This window comes from Pseudomassariella vexata (assembly GCF_002105095.1).
Source record: "Pseudomassariella vexata strain CBS 129021 chromosome Unknown BCR38scaffold_3, whole genome shotgun sequence".
In the NCBI taxonomy this organism is placed as follows: Eukaryota; Fungi; Ascomycota; class Sordariomycetes; order Amphisphaeriales; family Pseudomassariaceae; genus Pseudomassariella; species Pseudomassariella vexata.
In genome coordinates, this window is record NW_024467958.1 from 3,394,957 (window position 1) to 3,414,362 (window position 19,406).

At 52.2% G+C, this 19,406-nt stretch overlaps 5 protein-coding genes and 1 non-coding gene across 6 annotated transcripts; 1 reads left to right on the forward strand and 5 right to left on the reverse strand.

The window, feature by feature from the left end:
• Window positions 1–1,989: 1,989 nt before the first annotated feature.
• BCR38DRAFT_482577 (malate dehydrogenase) lies at window positions 1,990–2,800 on the reverse strand (the record flags this gene model as incomplete). The annotated part of the gene is made up of 2 exons (XM_040863524.1): window positions 1,990–2,621; window positions 2,680–2,800. 2 exons carry the CDS (start codon window positions 2,798–2,800, stop codon window positions 1,990–1,992), a joined length of 753 nt encoding a protein of 250 aa, XP_040719394.1.
• Window positions 2,801–3,761: 961 nt separating this feature from the next.
• On the reverse strand, window positions 3,762–4,076 carry BCR38DRAFT_406974 (uncharacterized protein; the record flags this gene model as incomplete). Its single annotated transcript, XM_040858114.1, has 1 exon — window positions 3,762–4,076. The coding sequence occupies one exon, from the start codon at window positions 4,074–4,076 to the stop codon at window positions 3,762–3,764; it is 315 nt and encodes a 104-aa protein (XP_040719395.1).
• Window positions 4,077–8,643: 4,567 nt separating this feature from the next.
• BCR38DRAFT_334718 (amino acid transporter-like protein) lies at window positions 8,644–10,098 on the reverse strand (the record flags this gene model as incomplete). Its single annotated transcript, XM_040855341.1, has 2 exons — window positions 8,644–8,700; window positions 8,758–10,098. The coding sequence occupies 2 exons, from the start codon at window positions 10,096–10,098 to the stop codon at window positions 8,644–8,646; spliced, it is 1,398 nt and encodes a 465-aa protein (XP_040719396.1).
• Window positions 10,099–12,206: 2,108 nt separating this feature from the next.
• Window positions 12,207–13,510, reverse strand: BCR38DRAFT_336223 (putative methyltransferase-domain-containing protein; the record flags this gene model as incomplete). The annotated part of the gene is made up of 4 exons (XM_040855436.1): window positions 12,207–12,360; window positions 12,395–12,534; window positions 12,606–13,151; window positions 13,277–13,510. The coding sequence occupies 4 exons, from the start codon at window positions 13,508–13,510 to the stop codon at window positions 12,207–12,209; spliced, it is 1,074 nt and encodes a 357-aa protein (XP_040719397.1).
• Window positions 13,511–13,878: 368 nt separating this feature from the next.
• Window positions 13,879–13,973, reverse strand: BCR38DRAFT_t92. The gene has a single exon. It is a non-coding gene; the product is annotated as a tRNA-Glu (tRNA).
• A 3,617-nt stretch (window positions 13,974–17,590) lies between these two features.
• On the forward strand, window positions 17,591–18,674 carry BCR38DRAFT_335754 (glycosyl hydrolase; the record flags this gene model as incomplete). The annotated part of the gene is made up of 2 exons (XM_040855404.1): window positions 17,591–17,937; window positions 17,993–18,674. 2 exons carry the CDS (start codon window positions 17,591–17,593, stop codon window positions 18,672–18,674), a joined length of 1,029 nt encoding a protein of 342 aa, XP_040719398.1.
• Window positions 18,675–19,406: the final 732 nt, after the last annotated feature.

Genomic DNA, 19,406 nt, shown 5'->3' on the forward strand with positions numbered 1-19,406 from the left:
TACGTAATTTGGCATTCTCGGCGGCCTGGAGTGTAAGGGCCTTGCCCGCCTTGCCTACTAGGGTACAAATCTTACGAGATACCCCGCCCTCGGCTTTCTCTATCGACTGTAGTTGGCTAGATAGTTGCTGCGCTTTCTGAGGAGTAAAAGCAACTAAAGGTGGTGATATATGAGGCGGAGGATCTGGTGTATGAGGCTCCGGAGGATCACAAGATACGTCGACTAGTCCTTCGGAGCCTAGGGGCCATATACCAGTCTTCCGCCAGCCAGAAAGTCTCGGATCTTGGTCGAATCGGACGCTCTAACTCAGCTAGCATCTACGACGCGCCCAATTTTGGTACGTATCTGTGGATGGCGGCTAACGAAGTGATCCACCCAGTGTTAGCCGAGTGTATTGTTATTGTCACGACCTGGGTTGCATCGCATTGGTAGAGACCTCGATTAGGTGCTATCGACGAAGATTCTACTCTAAGGAGCGAAGGAAAGAAGATGACAACTTAGGTTTGAGGGAGCGCGACTAAGTCGTCCACGCTTAGCGGGGCTCCTACAAGGGTTATGATTGGCTTCCCATCTGGCACTGCCATGGCAGGTGTTCCAGCTGTAAGTCACCTGGTTGTAGTGAGTCTGCGAGGGTTGACCTTCACAGTTATCCCCTTGAGCAAGGAGGATTTCGGCAGCGAAGTCGGCCACATAACGCTTGCTAGAAGCCCGTCCACACACTTCTTCGTGTAGGATCCAGTTCACGATAACCTTCTCTTGCTCTGGAGTCAACTTTTGTTGCCTGGAGGCCGCGTCGCGATGCGAATTACCGTGACGAATACGGTAGGACAGTGTAGTCCCCTTGATACCGTACCGATGAGCTGCTACGGCCTGGGAAGAGCCCTGACGGACAAGCTCGTTAGCGTGTTCGATTCGCTGCTCAAAATCGTCCAGACTATTCTCCACTGGATTAGCCATTTTGTACGTAGATAGGGAGCAATTGCGAGGTAAATTGAGAGACGTCGTGTTGTTGAGGCGTAGAAATTTCGTAGAAATTCCCTGCAAAATGGGGGTGCATGCAAAAAGGTGGTCAATGCGGTTAGTAGCTCGGAGACGCGGCGCAAACCGTTGATTGAGCCTCCAAGATGCGATGTAACTGGACACGAGGAAATAAGGAGAGATGCGCATTGCCACCGGTCGAGGAAGTAGCACCTATTTCACATGAGTGCGGAATGATGATCATCGCAAGGCGAGCGTCGTGCTTAGAGTTGGAGATGGATTCTGGTTTGTTCATCCAACTTCGATGATTTCATGTTCGTTTCCCCATTGTGCAAGTGGTTTACTCGAATCGTGAAACCCAAAATCTGGACTGGGCCGGCGCTTGATGAGATCCAGATGCAAGCTGTTACAGCGTAGTAGAATATTGAACCCGAGACACATCTAAACATGTAGACCGGAAATCCAAATGTAGGCAAATGGTCTCAGTAGCCAGTCAGGCCTGAACGTAGGGCCTGACTGCCTTAGTCAAGCTCGGATGGATTCAGCGTGGTAGCTACAAGACTCCGGGGTCGCATCACAATGCAGGTGCGAGTAGGTAAGGACGTCTACGAAATTCAGAGTTCGGCAACAGTTTCATGCCGGGGAAAAAGACATGATCAAGTATTAGTGTTTAGGACGTTTCGAGTCCACATTGAAAGTTTTCTATATAAGAAGCCCTGTCCCTGACTTCTACGACAACTTGAGCTCTGTCCTGTGATCCAGGCACTTGGCACCCGAACAGGTATATCCAAACCGAAACGGGAAAAAAACAGTAAAAACCACCTTAGCACGCGACTAGCGGCATGGTGGGGGAAAGCGGAAAAAAGACAATAGATAGAAAGGGGGACGGGGTTTTCCGTCCCTAAATATGTGTAGAGCATTCCATAACGCCGACTCCGTAACGCCTCTCCATGACCCATTAGAACGCCCTTTTTCATCCTTGACGCCGTCGTCCTGTCCATCGCGACTCAATCATTTAGCGTAGAACCAGTACATGGCGGCGTACGGGACACTGAAGGTCTCGCCGACAGAGGAGCAGCGCACGGGGCTGCCGCCAGCAGTACTGACGCGATAGACCTGGGTCAGGCCGACAGACGTGCCGAGACCCTTATCGCCCAGTTCCAACCAGTCGACGGCACCCGTGCGGAGCAAGCCCGGGTCCGCACCGGTGGGTGCCTTGATGCCGTCGAGCTTGGCCGACACCAGCATTTCACCCGTCTTGTACAAGTTGAAGGTAGGTACCAGGGTGGCGTCGAAGTAATGGTGTCCCGCGAGGGGGAGCGTGAGACCGTTGACAGTGGTGTTTGCGTCGCCGGCGAAGGGGCCGGAGGTATTGGCGGCATACTGGTTGACGGCGTTTCCGACAAGGTTCAGGGGAATGTCGGTGGTTCGCAGCATGTCGACGGGGAGTTGGTGCCATACCTCGGTGGAGAGTGCGTTGGTCGATGAACCGGGGTAGAGGCTCGTGACGTCGTACAGCACGGCCAGAGCGCCAGCCGAGGTGGCCGTGACGTTTACGGCACTACAGCTGTAGTTCTGAATGCCATGACCGACCGTTATGTGCTTGAGGGTGAGGCCAAAGGGGCTGGCAAGTTCTTTTGCAGCTATAGTCGTGTTAGACTCGTGGCGGCAGAAGGCATGCTTGAGAGGAATTGCACTTACCACCAGTGTTTGGCAGCGTAGGAGTGACCGCATCGGTCGTGTTGGCACATCTCCGCCATATGGGACCAGCAGAGGCAACTGACAGAGCCGATATGAAAACGAGGAGACTTTCGGGCAACATGGTGTAGGGGGGATGAAGGATGCAGATCTCGGATCCGTGCAAGAGAGAAACGCAGAAGATAATATAATGCAGGCAGGCCTCGGGCGGCGGTCGGCGGTACGTGAAGGTACGTATATTATCGTTAAATGGATCGGTGGCCGCCTTGGTGGCCGCCGGCGCTTAGAATAGAAACACGGCCTTGGGTAGGGAGATGAGAGAGCTTCCTGCAGTTACGAAAGGAATGAGAGGCGGACTTTCAGTAAGGCTTGGTACAAAACGTTGGCTGGCGGAAAATGAGTAAAACGAGAACCAAGACTATGAAATAGGAAGAGACGAAGGAAGACGTGATGAGGTTGATGCCATACTATGCACAGTAGAATCTGAGACTGGGACGGGAGTACAGTTTATATCAACGACGCAGATGAGGATGTAAGGCTCACGGCCACCGCAAACGAGTCGCGGGACCCTACTCCAGCCACGGCTCATGGGCAGCCCGGCAAAGCAAGCCTTGTTGCTAGTCGCAGGTACGTGCTGAGAACGCAGTATACAAAGGTCAGGAAATGGTACTTGGCAGTTCCGCGCTAGAAACGGCGTGGGCGGGGAACATGGATTCTTAGTTCCAAATGCGATGGGATGGCTGTGTCGGACGGAAAGCCGAGTATCCTTGGCCTAGCCATGGCTGCGCATCCCACCTTGGCAACAGGCGTGAATCGGCAAGGTTAATTCTAACCTTAGATGCAACTGGTGGTGACGGGGGGGTTTGACCAGGGCCCCGGTAACTGGTCAGACCTGACGGCAACTGGGAACTCCTTGCAGTCCATCTGGATCGCTTCTCAGACCGCTCAGACTTTGTGCTTAGCCCGCTTGGTAAGGTGGTAATCAAGTAGTCCTCGCTCATCAAGTCATCCTTGATAGTTCGCCAGAAGACGCTAGAGTGTAGACATGGCATACGATGAGGGGCAACTTTCCGACACTCCACGGCTCAGTGTCTCGTCTCCTGCATTCGCTCCGGGGAGCGTCGGTCTCTGGATTTGCTGGGGGCGGTGGGGAGAGAAGACGACGCCCCGCAAGGGTCCTGAACAGGGTGTGGTGGATTGATGACTTGGACCTGGGAAGTCCTGTTCGGATCGTTGCGCTGTGTGAACGCCATGTCGTCCAGGGTGGGGGATGGAGAGATTACCACGACCTTCGCCCAAACGCTCCAGGCAGAACGACAGCTGCCAAAACTTGGTCCGTCGGGATACTGCCCATCGAGTCGCCATAGTGGTATTGGTGGCGTGCGCTCGATGGCCGCCATAACTGGCCGCTACGGTGTAACAAGGAAATGATGGGAAAACGAAATATAAGAATAAAAAGTGAAGAGGTTGGACGTGGTTTAGCTGCAGGCAGCCGGCGATTGATTCTCCCTCGAGCGCCGCTTTCCGCCAGAATGCGCGGCTAACGCAGCGACCCTTAGGAGCATCTGCACCTCTGATTCGTCAATTGGCCGACCTATCTGCTATATTGCTGTTATATTGCTTCTGCCACCCTGGTCTTGGGCAGATGGAGAAAGCAACTTTCAAATATCCGCGCATTGAAAAAGCCGCAGAAGTGCCAAATGGTGGCACTCGTAACTGGCCGGATAGACGAACGTCCACATTGCCACAGAGGGGAATAAGAGCCAATACCCCCGGCCATTGGCCGGAAATGGGAGCTCGGCTACAGGTCGGAATTGCCTTGCCCTGATGCAAACTAAATTGTTCTCCTCTCTGCACCAGGATGGTGACAGAGGGGTCAATGGATGATGCTTGCGGGTACGGCATGCAGGGCGACTTCTTGTCTCAGCGTGCCAAGTGCCATGTGGTATCGACACAATATTGAATTCATTGCAGACGCAGACCAGGATAAGTGATATGGCAGTCGGGGACAGAGATCCATGGGTGATTTCCATCGCACTAGTCGCCTTTGGACTTCATGTTGTTTGAGCTTTGAACACAAAACGATCTTGCAAACCCAGCAGTCCTTTTACCGTTCGCGATGCGATGACCCTTGGGGGAAGGCTTGGGCTCAATCCATCCATCCATCCATCCATCCAGTTCATGACCCACCGGCGTTTCTGGAACCGACTGCTGGCAACCCCGCAAACAGTGCATCGTGACTTTGGAAAAGCATCAGGATCGCTCCAGACAAATGAAAGGATGGGCCGGTGTGAACGATTTTGTTGACGACGGCGGCGGAAAAATTGAGCGACGGAGCTCAATTGTGCAGCGCAATTCCTCAAGCCGCGCTAAACGGCGCTCTCCTGCATCCTGCAATCTGCAAGCCATCCATCGACAACGCCGCGCTACCATTGCCTCCCATGTCCAAATCTGCACCTCTGCTTACTTTGCGCCTCCCAATTTCCGCCTCTTGCGAAAGCTGCGAGTCCATGCTTACACCAGATTCTCACAGGCCACGCCGGAGTTTTGCACGAGATTGCACTGCCAATTCCGACAGCCAGGATCAAACACGCACAACCCACAGCACATGGTACGGCCAACAGAATTGCTGCGCGTTTGAGCCATCGTTTCTGGATCTGCAAGCTGTTCTGCCTGTTTTGTTCCCTTGGTGTTAGCCCGAGATTGGACAGTTGCATTGGGGATGCTTGTGCCGCTTGAACAGCCGAAACGGAGAATCTAAGCAGGCAGTGAGCTAGCCCGATGCCAATGATTTTAAGCCGCATACCGGCGATGCGGACTGCTGTCGTCATTTGTGTTATCCTGCCGTGGCGGGCCGGGAGATTCAGTTGCTGACTATCAGTGTACTTGATTGAGTCCGTTCCGGTAGTTGCTGAGAAATGGGTTTCGGTGATATTGTGATGTTCTCATCGTTGAAGCCACAGCTTGATGGTTGCTGAACGTGGCTGGCGACTCCAGCGGCGCCCCGCAGGATTGTCGTCTGTTCAATTTCAATGATCGACAACGACATCAACTCGTAACTTGGCGCTCTTTTGCTTGGTACGTCACAACGCAAAGACGCCATGGTAGCATCGGAGCGAGCCGCACTGATATGGCGCTTTGGTCAGTCTTTGCACTGTTAGCTGCTGGCAGTTCCGTCCATCCGATGCTGGACGGAGTCAGACAGAATTAGAGGGATGAGACATCAGACGGGCAGTGGTATGGCCGAAAATGCGATGGAAATACTACTTTGCTGCGTGGTGCCCCATCTTTGGACGAGGGATTTCCAAGCAGCTTGACTACAAAGTAAGCGTTTCGTTTCAGTCCGTCCGCAGCGTTTGAGGTTCGTTTTAGCGGACCCTCTCCCTGAGCACGGAGCGTTCCGAGCTCCTTGTACCCCTCGTCGTTGATCTCTCCAGACTCCATCGTCCGACTTTCAGACGAAAAGCTTCTTTTTTTTGCCTTTTTTTGCCAAGCGCGTCACGACGAACCCGAAGCGGTGGAAAGACGGAGACGTGTTGGTTCCCATGAAACTCCATTCTGATATGGCGTAGTTTGATATTCGTCCGGGAATCATAGTCTAGACGGTACAAGTTCACGGGCTGCAATACCTCGCGATACTCATTTGCGCGAGTCGGGCAAGTCGGTGACGTCTGTCAGTCGCAGGACGAACCCCCTTTTCGCGAACGAACCAACGCAAGCAAGTTTAAATCAGCCCCGTCTCGCCGATCCAGCCTGCGTGGTCCGCTCCAAGTGAATGCAGGGCTGTCTCTGTAGATGCTCGGAGTGCCCCTTGCCTTCTCATGCCTGACCTCACGAAAAGGCTAGCGGCAGAGCCTGGGCTAGGTCTGCTGGAGATGTCGTCCTTCCGACGACTGAGTTGCTTTGAGTTGCTTTCACGGCTGGGCTGATATGGATTTCGCCATAAAGCAGCGCAACCCACAACGCGTTGCTGCCGCGTGACCCCAGATTGCGCGCAACCCCCACCCCACGCGGCAACTTTTAACGTCGCTTACAGGCGTCTCTTCTAGTTAATCTTCTGCTATTGAATGCGCTTCTACCAGCCGACAGTAGCGCGATCCCATGCATCATCCTTCCCTCGCATTGTCCACAACAACCACCACCACCCTCACCGCAATACAACACTACAACACGGCCGCCAGACTAGAGAAGCAATGCAACAGAGCAATCAATAGTTCATCTCGAGCAACCACGTCAATTGGGCACACGGCACTAGTGTCCCCGACGTGCGCAAGCCCGGCCAATCATGGCAGGTGTGGTCGTTGGTCGGGCGCTTAAAACATGGACTATTGGCGGCATCCATGCCATTTCCGAACGTCGCAATCCTCCCACGCACAACAACAGGCAGGTCATATACCTCACCCGCAAAATTTTGCTCGACTTTGCGCGCTAACATCCATGCTGCAGCGCCGAAGTATGAGAAGCGCGTCTGCTGTTTGCTTGGTCATTTGCTACATGGTGCTATGATGACCTGACGCTTCGCAAGACAATGTCGAGGTCCAACTTGGCCGGCCGACATCTAAACCAAGACACCAGACTTGGCCTGGCTGAGCAGTGCCATCTGCTGGTAAGTGTCGGCGCCTGCAGGTCATTGATTCACCCGGGCGAAGGAGTTACTTGGTCGGCGGGTCAGTGGCCACCCCAGGCTTCCTACCAAACCCTCGTACTGTGCCCTCACATGACGAGCAACGGCTGCGATTTCGAGCCAACATGGTCGTTGGGTGTTGGTTCTACCTCGTGAACGATGCTGTGCCTCGTTTCAGAGAACCAACATCGCGACTCTGCGTACTTTCTCGCGCTTAAATGAACTACATGGCACTTGGCGGCCAGTCGGCTATCGACAAGCACTGGATCTCATGAGATTTCTCCCCTGGAAGGGAACACCTTGCTCGTGGAGGCGTGCAACATCGAGACCTCGGCAGGCAGGTATGGTAGCACTGCCGACCGTCGGCGCGTGAATCCCGATATTGCTGTCATCCTGCATCTGGGCAGGCCGCAGATTGACATGCTAGACAAGGGCGACTGTCTACACAATGGGAACAGAGTAACCATATTTCCAGGGTAAGTCTGCCTTGCATCGCATCGGGTGGACATTTGGGAGGGCCATGTCAGTACTGGTTCGTAAGAATGGCCAGGGGTACCAGTACACCATTTGAAGTCGCTGGTACAAGCTTCTGACGGACGGCAGGGTGCTACACTCGACTCTCGAATCGAATTCAAGGAGAGGTGGGCTTCAAGGGCTCGGTCTTTTCGGGTCTGGCGTCCTACATTGTCCACGATATCTCGTGTCTGCTTACCGAAATAAACCCAAGAAGTGATCCTGCTTGGCTTGTCTACCTTTCTTGGGTCATTCTGGATCTCGCTCGGCGCAATTCATTATTGGTATGGAAGAGAGGCAGTTCATTCGCTTCGCATATCCTCCCTTCGCCGAGAAACTTTACACTTTACACCACCTTTTTGCCGTCAACGTTAAGTCACCAATAAGTATGAAGATAATGACAATACTGAACACCCCTCCGCATCCAGGTACTCTAAATCTCCTATATTGCCGCATCTTATGTCGTGCATGTGGACGAATTCGCAGACAAGTTTCCAATAATTCAGACTCGTGTGGTATGTGGTATGTAGTGTTTTTGTTTGTATTATATTTTACTTTTTACTTTATTTCTGCTTCAACATCGTTGACCAGCGTGCTCCAGAGCGGATTCCTCGCGCAGGATTCCCAGTGGGCCAGAGTTGCGCTGTTAGCCAGACGGTCCTTGATTGCTAATACACGTTTGCCCATTCCCAGAGCGTCGTTTGTTCAGGCTGATCCAAAAATGGGACCCAATCACTCTGCCTCTGCCTATTTTGGAGACGCAGCCAGCAACACCCAATGGTGTGTTTGCCTCGTAACTGTGTTGAGTCTCTCTTTCTCACCGAGCCCTTTTAAAGAGGCGAGCAGGTGAATGGGGCTCGGATGCTTCCCTCCGCATATTGACGTTTCTACCCGGAATAGTTAGCAGTTGCTAGACATGGATGAGTGATGATGAGACAACTTACAATATCCGCAATGGCCGCATAGGTGCCAGCGACCAAGGTAACCATGCCAATAATAAAGACAACAGCATTGACGATGCTTAGAAGCAGGTTCTCCCGTGAATTCCACTTGCCCTTCTTGATAAGCTTGAACCACATGATGGCGGGAAAGTAGAAGGTGAAGCCCGAGATGAAGAGAGCGGACATGACGGACAGCAGGTCGGAGAAGAACGGAATGGCCTCGGCGATAACGAACGCAATGATGGTGACGAGGGTCAGGAGTGCCAGCCACGTGACCCAGCCCATTTTGGTGTTGATGTAGCGGATGACCGAGTCCTTGTAAATGCGGCCGTGGATGTAGCGGGCGACGACGGTGCCGTTGATGGAGCCCGAGATGAAAATGACGGGAAGAGCAACGCCAAAAGCCACCTTGGACACCAGCGTGCCGGCCGAGAGCAGAGCGGGCGACTCGACGCCCTGGCCGACGAAGGCGTAGATGAGGGCACCCGTCAGGGTGTAGATGCCAATTTCGATAAGACCTAGGGCCCAGATGGATTTGACAAAGTCCTCGGGCGTGTGCATCTCGTCCATGAAGGAGAATTGGCACACGGCGAAGGAGTAGGCGAAGACGATGTTGGTGACGGCCACAAATGCCTCAGAGAAGGTGACGCCCTCCTTGGGCCACGCGGACCAGTTCACAGCAGCCAGACCACCCGAGGCCTGGCTGGACACGACGCCCGTGGCCACCATGGTGATGAGGATAGCCACCACAATGGAAACGAAGTCGATGTAGCCCAGAATGGCCACCTCGGCGAACGAGGGTGGGACGGCCAACAACAGTAGAATAACAGCCGACACAACACCAAACACGACAGAGCACGTGCCACTGTCCGTGATGTTCTGGAAGGCAATGGTGCCCGTCAGACAATGGGACCCCACCAGGAAAACGAGCTGGAGCGCAAACATGGCGCCGACGAGCTCATATCCGAATTGACCCATGATGAGGCGACCGGCATCCGCATAATGTGACACGTGCGGGAATGCCAACTTGACTTGGCCGACGACGTAGCTGGTGTAGATGGCGACGAAGCCGAGCACCACCGTCAGGATCACACCGGCCACCATACCCAGCGTCGCAAATGCCGACGGGATGCTCAAGGCGCCGAGCGCAATGGCCTCGACGATGAGCACCACCGTCAGTCGCTTCCAGCCCAGCCGGTGGAAATGCGCATTGCCCTGGCGCTCAAGCTCCGACACCTCGCCCACGACGTTCTCCCCCGACAGGCCATCTTTGGACTGGCGCGAGCCAGACTCTGGTGTCAGCGTCTTCTCCTTGTCGGTGCTCGAACCCGTAGGTGCTGTCATGATGCCGTGATTGCTGAATTCGGCAGCCATGGTCACCTTGCGTGTCTCCTTCGTGTTGAAGAAAGGGGGTAGTGGGAGAGTGAGTGGGTTGGTGCACACACTGGCTGATCTGATTTGTCGTAAGTGGGTGGTGTGCTTGGGTGCAAGTGCGGGCGAGGAAGCTCGTTCAATCCTAGGTGACAGGCCAAAGTTTTGGGGCAGACAAGGAAAACACGAGGGTAAGAGTAGAGTTTTAACTTCCCCGGCGAGCTATTAGGAAAGACATACCTAATACGCCCGAATATGATACGAGAGGTAAATTGCAGGTGGACACGGGCGACGGGGGTGCGCAAGCGCAGGAAGGAGATGGTCAGCTGCCGGGGGATGCCGAGGGAAACAGATATATCATCGTCACTGCTTTTGACTGGGGAGGCATACCCGGTCCAGTCACCAGCCAGCCCCGGTGAACAGGATGCGACTCTGTCGTGCCGACGACTGGCGCGGCCCTGTCCAACTCCAGTTTCTCCTGCCCAGTCTCCATTCTCCAGCCATCTGGAAACGTGGAGATATGACGCCGTTGGGGGGGGGGGTGTTGAGTGTTTGCCCAGAGTTACAACATGGCATCCAATCACGCCTTTCATCTCCATGTGCCTGAACCGAAGAAAAGCTTTGGGGCAAAGCTTTCTAAGGAACCGTGCCTGCCCGTGACGACATGACAAAACTCTGCCTCGGTCTTCGTCGCCCATACGTCAAGGCAAAACAGCCCATAATAACATCATCCAACCGCGGCCCAGCTCCCATTGACGGAAAGAGTGCAGGTGGAAACACCCGTGTGCCATTGTGCGGGTCCCTGACCCGAACCAGAGTTTCTTTTACCTCATCTCGCCGAGTCGCTGGAGGCGGCCGAGTCATGGGCCAAGTAAAGTCGCAGAATTACCAAATGCTATGGATCCATCGTGTGCGCGCGAATAGTATATTAAGAAGGGGAAGATAAACAACCGAATTGTGTAAAAGAGTTTGGAAAGTTTTACGCACTCGCTCACTTCGACATCGGACTTTCGGATCTCGACGATGGAGGTCGGCTACCATTGAGGTCATGACCCACCCCTGGACCGACCCCCGACGACAGCCAAGCCAACAAGCGAAAGGAGAAAAGAATAGAAATAATAATTGAGGGGTATCCCGTTCCCGGCGCGCGGGCCGCCACGACAGACGAATTGCTGATTGCCGACAATGGCCGCAGCCAAGAACCCGGATCGGTCTTCGACCAAGACTGAGAAACGAGACGGCCGATCCGAACGACGACGCGCGCTACCGCCCCACAAATACGAAGGTGCTGGGCAGTTCTAGGTTGGGATGGCGCGATGGGACGCAACTCGTCCTGGCTCACGTCATCCCCTGTGAAACAAGTCGGAAAATGTAGCGATCCATACTGCTTCACGACCTGCCTCGACAGCACCGTACGCTGACTCGCAGCGCAACTGTACCACAGCAGCGTGTATCACTATCTGTCTGGGAAGTCAGTCATTTCCGCTTGTTAAGCGTAAAAGTCGGCAGTGCAAGGCCAACGCACTCTATCTGACGAGCCGAGACTTTCCTAAACGGCTGCATTTACACCACACGCGGGCTTGCGCAATAGTTTTAGGCAATACCACAGACAAGCGGTTTTTTCCTCTTGTCAAGTCGCTGGGCAAGCGCGCTTGGCATTTTATGCAGTATCAAACCAGGGGAAGCAACGCTGCCAAACTGCCAGAACATGGCCACCAACAGTCCATTCGGAACCTGATCCTCCCGGCCTTCCAGGTAGAGTCATATCTAAGGTGTCGTACGACCATTCGTTCTGAAATCACCCATGACAGGTCGAGCGATATGACGCCAACACGTAATACGGGATTTCTTGGACCGTGGGAGGGGGTTGGATCCGGCACCTCTCCCCGTTTAGAGCGACTCTGGAATTGGCAGGTCTTGGGCATTCATTTGCCGGTTGGTAGTTTCACTTGCCTCCCAAAAGCTGTTGCCATTCGGTTGGCTCATGGCCTTGCGATTCATGTCGCAATTTTCGTCAAAGTTGTGTCCAGTCAGATTTGGGTCCATAACCCGTTGAAGCGACATCGAGCCTGCTCGCCAGACTACTCCTGGCGAGTCGGTACTGTGATTAAAACTATACGGAACGGCACCGCCGCAGCGTAGAACAAGGCCTTTTGCTCGCGAACAGGCTTCGCTTCGAATTGTATGTCGTCCAAGTTAAATTGCGCTCGTGCTGGTGAGTAGTGGTCAGCGTACCTCCCCCGTCCGGATCGCAACGTGGCTTCTGTACATACCGCATTCCTGCCTGAAAGCCTCAAAGGTATCGGCGTTGCGCACTGCACCTGCGACGACGACTTGTAGCTTGGGGCGAAGTTCAAACAGCTCCCCCAACGTGCCTACCAACGCTGTGATTGCCACCTTGTCATAGGTCTATCGCCCCCAGTCAGTTAGCTGAGCACTTCGCATCTCGCAATTCCTTGCCATCGAGGAAGTGAACCCACAATGTCTGCGCCGATGACAACATCGTAAGGCCATTCATCGCAATCATCTGCAACCCAAGTCCCCTTCAAGGCCCACCCCCATCGCAGGATACTGGCCGTCACCTGGTCGCTTTCACCCAAGCCATTCAAAAACATGTTTTCCTTGAGCCCCTCGACGACTCCCTCGTCGCCATCAGTCGTCGTGATGTGCCTTGCCCCAAGGTGCTTCGCACATAATATGGAAAGAAAGCCCGTTCCAGCACCTAGTTCGAGGACGGACTTGTTCCGCACTAGGTCTTGGGTTGCTGGGGTGGAGAGAAGGTAAGCACCGAGATGTAGTGAAGCCTCCCACGTCCTGAATCCCGTAGTGCGGGAGCCCGATATGAGATGGCGCCGCTCGAGGAGAGTTATGGTGGGTTCCTCGGTCACCTCATCCTCGTTGTTTGCGCTCGCATTGCCCGGAAGACATGTGAAGCTGACGTAGGCTCTTTGTTGAACTGCAGTCAATTCCGAGGGCAGTTCCGTCATGAGTGCTGAGAGATGGGTCATGAGATCATCCGATATTTCCTAACGAAACAGTCAGTTATTGAGTTCGCATTGGGGAGTGTTGCTGCAATCTGCTTGAGCGAGATGAAAGGGCTAGTAACGGCAGCTCTCAAGACGAGACGACGTTGAAAGAGTCAGCAGCATACATCTTCCTCGGGATCTTCAATCGCCTTCTCGATTTTGGCGACCAGCAGTTTCAGTACGCGAACCTGGTACCTTTGAGGCGGCAGGTGCGGGTTCTTTTCATGGTTGAACAAGTTGTTAAAGAGCCATCCTTGAACGTCGGCGTTCCTGAGCAGCTGTGCAGGCGGCCATGCCAGAAAATCAGGTTCGAACAGCTGGAGATATTGTCGGCGGAACAAGACCAATTGGGGGTCCATTTTCGTAAAGTCTGGGAAGAGTTACTTTAGTTGAGCTACTGGAAGGTCAAGCCGCAAACTAAGCCGGATGGTGTTCTGCCGGGAAGACGTGGTCAAGTGTTTGACGCAATGGGGAGTCGTCAAGAAGGAGCGATTGTGAGGCTCCATAGAACAATTCAATTTGACTGGTCACTACGCATACAACCAGGCCCACAACGCCAACCAACACCTTGCAAAACCGAGTGTGAGACATCATGTTGGTCATAAGAGGCAGTGACAATCAAAACATTTCAAATAAAATAAATTAGGTCAAATTGAGTGAGGCCAGTGGCATACAAATGAAGTAAAAACCAAAAATTGACCCCATTGTAAAATATGTTATTATACAACTCCGAATCGGGGAATCGAACCCCGGGCTACACGGTACTATATGTATGTTTCAACACATGAGAGCGTGTAATGTTAGCCACTACACCAATTCGGATGATTTATTATTGAATCAAGACGGTATTTTGTTTACATATGAAGGTAGATTTTATCCCTGCATATATTTCCCGGGGTGACGGGAGTGACATTAGCGGTCAAGATTTATGGTTGGGTATATGTGGACCCAGACTCTGTCGAGTAGTACCTACTTGATATGTGAATTTAAGCGTTCATAGCTCCTAAATGTCCATCCTTTGTTCTGGAAGGTGTCATGAAGAATCTGAAATGCCTGTAGTTCGCTAGGATTGTCTCTTGTATATCGATTTTACAGGGCAGGTGATAACATATCACAAACGTAACGCGTGGTGACCTTGAGTTTATGCTATACGTCTTTCTATCTTACCAGGTTGAAATGGAAGGTGTCCAACGCAGTAAGTTATGGTGGACAAATCCTTTATCGCGCAGCGAAACCTCTTCCCCCGAAACCAAAAGATGACGTCCGTCAAGCAAAAGAAAGCGATGACGTCCGTCAAGCAAAAGAAAGCGATGACGTCCGTCAAGCAAAAGAAAGCGATGACGTCCGTCAAGCAAAAGAAAGCGATGAGTGCCATGTTGACGAGAATCGGAGCCATAGAGGCAGCTTCTTCGGCCCAGGGGTAAAGAAACTTGCTGTATATCCTGTCGATAAATGGTCCATAGTCCCTACTATAGAAGACAGGCAAGTGTCGGGACTTCACTTAACTCACACTATGGCCTACACAATGTTGTTCATCGCAATAGGGACGAACAGTGAACCTACCACTAGCTTTTAACTGTCGGTTGCAAACGTCGAAGTAATTGATAGCAACGCCGACATTTGCATCCCTAGAAATTCGTAACTGAGAACCACGACTTCCTGCCATGGTCAATGGTAATCATATCCAACCGCCGTAACTGTACTTCCCAGGATTATGCCAAGAACATATAGAATCATGGCTGGGAGCCGCAGCTCGGGCTCCTTCACCCCATTGTTCTTCCTTTTTAAGTACGCAGCAATCCAGTCTGCCCGGCCTATTGGTGTACAACCCAAAGAAATGTACAATCAGTATGGCAAGGTCAAACAGTGCAATGTTTTGCGATGAATAGTGTACCGTGAGGTGGGAAGGTACGGCCAAGTACAGGGCTACAAAACCCCGCCCCAAAACCAAAAGTAACCATCATAGATAAAGAAAAAAAACATCCTTTTTTGGCCTTCATATAAATCTGGTGCTCAGTATGAGGCGAAATATCATTAGCCTTCTAAGGCATTGTCACTTATTCAACCCACTCGTTTTATCAATTTAGGACCTCACTATCGTTATTTACAGCATGATTCTACAGCGGAGGGTCGTTGCTTTCGACCTCAGATCCCTCAAGCCGGCGCTCTATACCACCATCACGTCAGGCCAATACCTAGAGGCAAATACCTCAGCCCTTCTCCACCTCACTCAGAATACGTCATATCGACAGTCACATTGAAGAAGCACTTTGGAGACTAGGCGGGAACTCTCGTAGGCTATGGATAGCCTAGGGCCGTGGTAATTGTGAGCCCGGCATCAGGGAGGTGGAGTCACCTGCTGTGTACGTTGTGGATGAAGGACTCGGAAGATAAGCTGTCAGGATGAGATATCTAGAGGTGAAGAGATCGGAAGCGTGAGGATGAGATTTACCACAAGGTTCTTGGTAAAATGACCGAGGGCGGTCACTATGTGGAAAGGACTAGGTGGGAAGGTACGGCCAAGTACAGGGCTACAAAACCCCGCCCCAAAACCAGAAGTAACCATCATAGATAAAGAAAAAAAACATCTTTTTTTGGCCTTCATATAAATCTCCGTGGGGCGGCAAAGGCCTCCCGTCTACAACAGGTTGACAACAAGGTATCCGCTTGCGGAACACGACAAAACGCAAGCGGCAAACTCGATGCACGGAACTTGGAGTTCGCGGAAATTTCCCTTTTATGCTGGACAGAACTTGAGTTGCACTTTTGCTGGGCTTGCCATGGCCTTGCCATGGATCTTGATGACACTTATCAACACAGGCACTTCAATATCGATATATAACATCAGTAGGATAAGGTCGTTAACATAGCTGTAGAAGTCTTGCCACTCTTTTCAGGTCAAGTAAGATGTGGACAAGCATCATTGGGGACTAATAACGAGGAAGATTGAACGCTTGAGAGTGACCTGTATATAACTTACAGGAAGGCAAACTCAAATTAGATTGAGCTAGCTTAACCTAGGAAATTTCCACTTGGTCATTTGGTAGCTCGTAAGTGACTTCAGAAATGGCTGAGGCTATTGGGTATACACCTAAATTGCTATTGCACTAATGAATTATAGGGCTATGATTCGGCTATGATTCATTACCTGCTGATCCTGAGCACTTAAATCCATTCCAGGTTGTATTGAAAAAGGCGATATGAGCGTGTTGGCGGCCGATTACTTGGGACCCTCGAGTCCGACCGCATCGGCGCTCCGATTCGTCGCATTTCCCGTCCGCGTAGCACATACTGGGCGCACGACATCGTAGTTATTTCTCGTCAGTGCCGTGCACTTTCTGCCACATGCGTTGCTCCCGTTGTCGATTATTTCTATTCCAGGTCAGAAACTTACGTGGCGGCGTCCAAGTCCTATTCTCACTTGATCACCAAGTTAGCGAAGAAGCACTTGGTGTCGGTCAACGGTCACACCGCTGCTAAGCTGCAGCACGATGATTATACGCTGAAACGATGACATCGCGGGCGCTAGCCCTGGAAACCTGGACTTGGGGGTTGTCGGGATCAGGTGCGCAGCCTTGGCGTGCAGGCTATGAAAACGTTTGCGGGGCCATGTGGTGCCATGTGGTCGCCGTTAAGAGAAACCGAGGCCTATGTGGGGAAGACTTCGCTACCCCAGGCTGGAACCTACATCATCGTGCGGAGTAGCTACACCCTTTTGGTGATCTTAGCTCGCAGATCGGCCTGTGGGTGGTCAGCCTTAGGCCTTAGCTAAGCTTATGTTGTGGACCTGCGATCCGCCTGAGCACTTGAGATAAGGCACTGCGAGTAACATAGTATGGATCTTTAGAGCCACCATGGTAGAGCCCCCCGCGTCCACCGAATCTGCCAACCCCAACCCACCAATGGACATTCATACACACACACCAGGTCTCCGATGCTGTTTTCCCCCTTCGCCCATGCCCGTTTTCTGGCCCTGGTCACCACCTGGGCACCGTCAGAGCTGGAATGACCCGCGGCCACAACATTGCTGCTAGGCTACTAGGCCGACGTTGGCTTGGACTCGGTCCTCTTCCCGACTTGTCGGTGCTGGTTTTGACCTCATCGTCCGCCTGACTACCTAGAAATGACGTCCTGATTATGGGCTTGGCCTCGTTCGTTTTACGGATTGGTGGTGCGCACCACCCGGCTCGATCCCTCTTGTGATCGGTCAAGTCGTTGAGAGTGAGACAATGATGGCATCGTAAGGTATGCACATTCCGTCAAAGACCCTGCAGACACCACTTGCAATCCAGGGTCCTATGATGTATGCATGTTCCGCTTGAGGCGTCTGGTAACTACATATAGAGCTCTGCTACTGTCCCTGAGCTAGGCTGGGAAGGCAACACGCTTTTCCGCGATCTTTTTTCAAACGCCCTATCACTATGCTTGCTTCTAAACTAATGCTCGCAGCGCTGATTGGCTGCGCCAGCCTCGCCAACGGAGTTGCTATACTGAATAATTTCAAGAGAGAAACAAGCAGTGCTATTCTAGCCGGTTTCAATGCCGATCCCAACATCGCCGTCTTTGGCAACACATACTACATCTACCCCACGACTGACGGGGACCCGGGATGGAATGCGAAGGACTTCTACGTTTGGAGCTCCAAGGACCTAGTACAGTGGTCACGATCAGAAAAACCCATTCTCACTTTCAACCAAGCCAACACCGACCCAGAAGTGCCCAAGGTGCCATGGGCAAACAACGATGCGTGGGCACCGACAATCATCGAGCGCAGTGGAAAGTACTAGTAAGTAGATTTTACATGCTCGAGCATTCAATACCTCTTGCTAATTGGTGGAAAGCTTCTACTTCAGCGGCAACAATACTGCCTACAGCGACGATGTCCAGAAAACTATTGGTGTCGCCGTGGCTAGCTCACCCACGGGCCCATTCGTACCCCAGGCCAAAGCGATGATTTACAACAATGAGGCTGTCACGGCTACCGTGGCCATTGACCCAGCCGCGTTCCTCGATCCTGTGTCGGGGAAATATTACTTGTTTTGGGGCAATAACAAAGCTCTTTACGCCGAGCTCAACGACGACATGTTGTCCATTAAACAGGATACGCTCGCTGCGGTGGCATGGGATGGTACTTTCCCTGCCGAGAATGAGTATTTCGAGGCCCCCTTTATGGTCTATCGCGATGGTTTATACCACTTTACCTATTCTATCGACGACACACGCTCTGTCAACTACCGCGTTGGATATGCGACTTCATCAAAAATTAGTGGGCCGTACACGTACCACGGTATTGCGCTACAGAAGGACGAAGCTGGTGGTTTGCTGGCCACAGGGCATCAGTCCATCATCAATGTTCCTGGTACGAGTGACTGGTACATATGCTATCATTATTATTCCAGTAACGGGGGAGATGGGACCAAGCGCCAAGTAACCATCGATGTGCTAAACTTCAATGCCAATACTGGCCTGATTAACGTCGTTAAGCCAACCGTCGGGGGTGTGCCGGCGCAGACCATTCCATAGTCCCGATGAGAGGTACAGTGCGGCACGACTGAGCATAATGACTTATGAGGAATTTGGGATGCATGTTGTACTTTTATGTTCCCTTAGAAATGACTAAGCACAGATCTGGAACAATTGTATAGTATCAGTGCACAAAATCAAATTGGTGAAGCTAAAATTACATTCGTAATGATTTGTACATCATAGTATAGAGCAGTTACCTTATACGCTTAGTACCACAGATCACCGTCCAAACTATTGCACACACGATTCCAACCACGAATATGAAGTCGGGTCCCTCTTATTGCCGCACCTGTCCAAGAAAGACCACGTATGGCATAACACAGTCATTGGCGAGAAGCTCCCCCTGAAATGTAGACATCACTATCAACCGACAACCTGATCAAAGACTCAGTCTGCTACCGCACGCTCCATTCTTGCGTGGGCAACACTTGGGCATCAGAGTTAAATTCTGGAGCTTGCGGAGCAAGGCGCAAGGCTGGGTGGCCGCCGCCATCATTGGGTTACTGAAAGCACTAGTCGCCTTCGTGGTAGGAACGTGGCTCTTATAAGTGTTCGGAAGAAAGGATACTACTCATAAAATGTGCTGCTGGACCAAGAAACATGCTGTGCGGATGTGGGGTTGAATGCAGATAGCTGGCTGTTTGTGAAGGGTGGAAGGTCTGGGGTGATTCATATACGACATTTGCCGTGGCCGTGGGCATATGCCTGGACGAAGAAGGAACTTTTGTG